Consider the following 6,332-nt stretch of genomic DNA (forward strand, 5'->3'; position numbering starts at 1 on the left):
CTAAATCCCAACAGTTTTCTGAAAAACGTATGTTTCTATATCAGTGGTGCTCAATCTTTTTCATGCCAAGATCCAAAATTATGTGTATTTGGCCGCGGACCCCCATCAAAATATGTTGTTCCAGGGACCCACAGAAGTAAAGATTTGAGTTAAAAATGTTCGCTTTAAAAATATATATATTTCAGAAGATTTGCACACATTTTCACGATTTTTCAAAAATAGCAGATCTACAAGCTCGTAGTGCGGCACTCGGTGCCGCGCTATGAGCTTGTATATCTGCTATTTTTGAATAGCCCAAAGTGTAAAATAATGCTCTTTAGCTCAAATCTAAAAATGACACAGTTCCAGGTCTTAATGGGTTAATACCTTAAAAAAAAGAAAAGAAATGAAATGAAAAAGACCATCAAAAGTATCAACAAACTAAACTATATAATAAAAAATGGTAAAAAATGTGCCAAATTCTCACACAAATGTGTTATCTAAATGAAATCAGAAAATGAGAATGATTTTGTTTTGTATTGTTTTTTTTATTGGACGGTCCGAGAGGGGTTGTTTAAGAATATTAACTATACTGATATGTTGGATATCAATGACTCTCAACTTATTAACTGTTTATTTGAAAAAGATGTATTTAAAATGGCTAACTACTTGGAGAAAGCCTGGGACTTGAGGAAAAAAAGCGTTGTACCGGCAGTAGGGGATATGTACCTTATGTTATGTTTTGTTTTGTTTTGTTCGGTCGGTATCTGTTATATATGATCAGCAATACCGGTAACCAGTGTATGAAATGTTTAATTTTTACTACAGTAACTGTCTGAAAAGGTGTCATATAATCCCATGAGGGATGGGCCACGAGGTGGCATGACACTTAAATAAAATCATTCATTCATATAAGAAAGACGCAACAATTGTTTAAATAGCTGATCTATTTTCACAATGTTTATCTGTGGAACCGAGTCAAACTAAATGTAATGCCTCAACTCCTACAATTCCAAGTGCTTGTCAGGGTGGGGGGTCCCCAGTTCAAATATGATTATCAAATATGATTATTTTGGGGGGTCCCCACCCAGGTCAAATATGATTATTTTGGTGGGTCGCGTCCTGAAAAGGTTGAGAACCACTGACATAGAGGACTTTAGCGCATGGCTGCACACGGTGTAGTTAAGTTAGTTAACACAATCTTATCTCTAACCCATTGCAGTGAACACAGCCAAAGTGTTTTACAATGGCTCATTATTAACCAAGGTAGTCGGGCAGTACATGACAGACTTGACACCACAAACGGATCCAGGTTTCCTTTAAAAGCAGCAGTAACAATAACTGTGGTTTGCTTACCTATACAGGGATCTATCACGTGTCTTTTCTTGACTTTTGTTTCCGTAATGGCAGCATGATAGGCACAGGTCATCTTGATCATCCAGGCTGAGCGCATGACAGGAACAATGTACTTGGCCAGGTAGCCAAACACTTCCTCCTTTTTACTGAAAATCGGCACCTTGATGAAGATAATTTTCAATGGCTTGAGTAACTCTAACCAATGAATGACACAATGTATGCATATACATAACGTCAAAATTCATCATTTAGTTTTCCTGGACAGCATAAAACAATAGAAAGCATCATTCAAAAAGCAGCGTTGTATACAAAACACCCCCATGATCTCGTTTCGCGTCTTCTAATCTATAAGATAGTGCCATGTGTACAGAAGCCACAGTGGTAAATAGGGGCTGCTGAGGGGGGGTGGAAAACTTACCTTTTTTGCCAACTGTGTCAGGGGTTTAGTCCCAGCCAAGTCTGTGAACCAGTTGTTGATGGAACTCTGTGACCTTGCGGTGACGAGCCAGAAGTTATCCTTCTGGTTGACCTGTGGCTTGCGTTTCCCCGTGTCTGGGAATGTGTTGTAGCGCAGCTTCTCCGCAATGATGCTGCTGAAATTCGAACTGATCTGTGTGAACAATGTGAGTAAACAATGCGATGTGTTAGTAGGGGCGAAACAAAACCAGAGACAGAGAGGCCACACGCAATGCAACATGTCTCCTAGGGCTGGGATCCGGTGGGATCCGGATCCAACATTGAGGAACCGGGAATCGGTTCCATCACATCCGTTTCTGGAACCGGTTTTATAACACTGTCAGAGCTGGCATGTGGACGTTCACATCTGCTATATACAATAAATTACAAATACCGGTGGTTCTCAAACGCTTTAATTTCAAGGACAAGGACAATAATCATAACTCTGTCCATTTGGTACCATTTGTACCCTCTCAGAGTTATAGACCTGTGAGGGTCCATTTGGAACCCCCTATAGCAGTGGTTCTCAACCAGTGGTCCAGGGATCTCCAGTGGTCCTTGAGGGGGTTCCCCAGCCTAACCCAATAGTTAGTAGTTAGGAACCAGATTGACCCTTATGTGTCTGTAACTCTGAGAGGCCAAATGGACCCTAACGGGTCCATTTGGTTCCATTTGTACACTCAGAGTTAAATCAACACTGATGATGATGATGATACTACAGTGTAGATTGGGACTCCCAAGAAATCAAAATGGTTGAGTCCCTGGCATATCTTTTCAAATGGGGGTCCGTGGGCTAATATGCGCCAATTTGGGGGTCCTTGACGCGAAAAAGGTTGAAAACCACTGCCCTATAGGAATTGTTAAGGAATCGGAGTCGTTAAAATCCTGAACCCTAAACATGTCTGACTGCACTTGCTTACCTTTGAAGGGTTGAAGTTGACATTTTTCGCACTGCCATGTTCATCTCCAGATACAGCCGGCTGATTGTTGAATCCTTGCTTCACGTTCAAAGCAGTCAATTCATCCTGGAACAAACAAGAGTGACTGGTTTATAGAACGGATCCACACATGATGAAGCCAGCAGTAAGCCACACATGACAACGCAGGCACCAACACAAACAAGACATTTCCAAACAAAGAAGGTCAAGAATTAAAGATGTGTTATTATTACAACACACGTTTGTTTGACAAAGCCAAGTGATTGTTTTGTTTTTTATCCTTAAAAATTACTGAATGCTGTACTAGCAGTGCCAGTATGTATAGAGACAACAATATTTATTGATCTAACAATACACACAAGCTCCTGTATGGTTCTTTAGAGGTTCTTCAGGTTAGTTTGGGCATATTTTGTCAAATGGTGCCATTTTTGTCTCGAGTGCATATGGTAGCCGCAAGCAACTCTTAGATCCTATTTTTAATATCTGGAATATCTTTTGAAATATTGATAAAAATAATAGGATCTATTGTTCCTTGCGGCTGTGCATATGGGTAGAGTACCTTCAGATGGCTGCAATTCGAAACTGTCCTCTGTAAAAGTCATAACCTAGCCCCCCCTCGAACTGTTTACTATACATATGTTTAGTTTTTCGTATTTTGAAACAGTTTATATGACGTTCTGCTGCTGCATATTTGTCTATATCTGTCTGTCATTTAACGGCACTATGAATGGAAACAAGCCAATGGCTTTCTTAGGTTTTTGAATTCCTATTTATTTAACTGTACTTTCATGTGCTTTTTTTCTGCAAACTTCTAATAAAGAATTCAATCAATCATTCAATGCATAAGGGTGATCTTTCCAGTAACTATTTACCACTGAGTATCGCTCCAAATGACTACGTGGTAGCAAAGTACATTTACATATTATGCTAATAAATAACACATCGCCAACTCTCAGTATCAAAGGTTGTTTGTTAAGTTGGGGCAGTAGTGTTTTGTGTTTGTTTATTGCACTAGAGACTAGACCAGAGGGACACTTGCGTGCGTCCCTGTCCATTCTAGATCTGGATGATTCCCCATAAGCTAGTTAAAACATGAAGCACGAAGATCCCTTTAAACCTGTGGTGGCCAGAGAGACTTATAGCTTCCTTTACAGATCAAACTACTATGTTAGTCACGCACCACTAAACAAACACACACATCTAAAACCCCACTAAAGCAGTCATTTCCCCCCTATACATATTCCCTATATAGTAGATAAGAGTTAGCAACACAGCTAAACAAACAGCTAAAGCCCAAGTGGTTGTTTTGGAAAGTGGTGTCTTGTCTTTAGCTGCGATGCTAAAGCTTTAAGCTACTTGCTGCTAACACACCGACCGACTGACACAAGAAGCAGCAAAGCGGAGGCTGGGGTTCTGCTCATTGTTGTTGTAACGCAGCTAGCCTTTAGCATCGATGCTAGCTCCTCCTCGGCCTCTCGCTATACGTCGCAGACCCAAGCCGGAGTCACACACTACGTTCTGGGCTAAAAATAAGGCTTTTTAGGGGCTTATATTGTGTTTGGTTCTGACCTCTTTCTGCTTGGGGTCTTGCGGGTAGACGTCCGGAGGACCCAGACGGGGCCTCTTCAGAGGCCGGTGCTCGTAACTTAGGATGCCGAAAGCAGCCATCATCCAGCGGCATCACCACCTCACACAGTCCGAGCAGCTTAGTAGTGATAGTAAGCTTACAGCGTTGCCAGGTTTTGGGAGAGAAGTAAGCAAACCGGGTCAATGAAAACTAACCTCGCATCGCCAGTCTTTCCAATGAAAACGAGCCCAATGCGTCGGCTTTTTGAAAATATATATATTTTTTAAAGTCCAAAATGTGGAATATTTTTTGAGTAGTACTAGTACAGGGGTTCCTGGCACAAAATATTTTCAGATGGGAGGGTTCTTGGATAATTAGATATTAATTTGGGGGTCCTTGACATGAAAATGTTTTAACCACTGGTTTAAACCCTAGATTTTACACAGTCTATCTTCTATGGTTTAAAAAACATTCAAAAAAGCACGTACACTTTAGAAACAAGCACAAAAAAACGCAACCCGCAACCACCAAGATTTACAAGCAACTTTATGGAAAAACAAGCCCAAACTTGCTTATAATAAGCAGACATGGCAACGCTGCTAGCTTTGACTACAACACATCCCACTTCCGGGACACTCACCGACGTTTGCTCCCCTCAATTTCAAAATAAGAGTTTCACAGTTTTTCCACACAGCCTGGTGCTGCTTGCCAAAAAAGCTGTTTAATATTTGTTGTTGTTGTGTATCAATTTAAATAATCAAACCATTTAACACAAATAAATGAACATGTTGTTAATAATAATGATAATAACAACAACAACAACAACAATAATACAAATATGAATTAATAACACACACACACACACACACGCGCACACGCACATACGCACGCACGCACGCACGCACACACACACACACACACACACACACATATCTATATATCTATATATATATATCTCTATACACATACGCACACTCACACACACACACACGCACACGCACACGCACACGCACACGCGCACACACACACACACACACACACACACACACACACACACACACACACACACACACACACACACACACATTTTCAGGCCTAGCCAATGCAGGAGTCATGTAAGAATATAGGTTCTTGTGTGTTGTCTCTGACGGTAGGTCAGACTATATTGGATGTGATTTGGCGAGGCCATAAACCTCACAGGTTATTCACTGCTTTGAGCATGAGTCTATCTCAGGACCCATGGGACATGTGCTACAAAATATGAGTGAGTGAGCACAATGCCTTTTCACAGCAAGGTTCAATCTTCACAAGAGAGAAACGCGTTTAGTCTTTGGTTTCTCATTACTTTGTGCTTGACCTGTTCCACTTCACAATATAGGTCTTATTGCTTTTGATCAACAATATAGGCCTACCTATATATATTTTATAGGTTGACCATGATACTGACATAATACTGACAGGATATTGACATGATACTGAGTTGACATGATACTGACATGATGACTATGATACTGACCATGATACTGACATAATAATAATAATACATTTTATTTGTAACACACTTTATATTTGACACAAATCTCAAAGTGCTACATTGCAATGGTCAACTACACAGCTAAGCTAAGTCCATCTAGGCATGTACCTCGTTAAAAAGAAAGGGTTTTAGTCCCCTTTTAAAAGCGTCAATGGACTGTGGTGCTCTCAGATGGTCAGGGAGGGCATTCCACAGCTGAGGAGCAGCTGAGCAGAAGGCCCATACCCCACGGTGCGGAGCTTCGTCTTGTGGGATTTGAGTGTGTTTGAATTTCCAGAGCGGAGGGAGCGGGTGGAGGTCGAGGGTTCGATGAGTTCCTTTAGATAGGAGGGAGCATTGCTGTGCACTGATGGGTTAAGGAGGGAGACCTTGTACTCTATTCTAAAGGAGACAGGAAGCCAGTGTAGCGAATGAATGGAGTATGGGTGTGACGTGTTCATATTTCCGCACTTTCATCAGGATCACCAGCAGCACTGTTCTGAATGTAGTGGAGCTTCCGGAT

General features: G+C 41.2%; 1 protein-coding gene across 4 annotated transcripts in view; it reads right to left on the minus strand.

The window, feature by feature from the left end:
• Positions 1 to 4,435, minus strand: part of med12 (mediator complex subunit 12) — a 55,197-nt gene extending 50,762 nt beyond the window's left edge. For all 4 annotated transcript variants that reach the window (XM_084041465.1, XM_084041464.1, XM_084041466.1 and 1 more), the window contains exons 1-4: positions 4,299 to 4,435; positions 2,712 to 2,816; positions 1,754 to 1,945; positions 1,336 to 1,495 (exon numbers count right to left, since the gene is read on the minus strand). In XM_084041465.1, the coding sequence (XP_083897591.1) occupies positions 1,336 to 1,495; positions 1,754 to 1,945; positions 2,712 to 2,816; positions 4,299 to 4,400 (559 nt within the window). In that variant the 5' untranslated portion in view covers positions 4,401 to 4,435. The remainder of the gene's footprint in view (positions 1 to 1,335; positions 1,496 to 1,753; positions 1,946 to 2,711; positions 2,817 to 4,298) is intronic.
• Positions 4,436 to 6,332: the final 1,897 nt, after the last annotated feature.

The sequence above is a fragment of the Gymnoscopelus microlampas genome, assembly GCF_963454915.1.
Source record: "Gymnoscopelus microlampas genome assembly, chromosome: 18".
Lineage (NCBI taxonomy): Eukaryota > Metazoa > Chordata > Actinopteri > Myctophiformes > Myctophidae > Gymnoscopelus > Gymnoscopelus microlampas.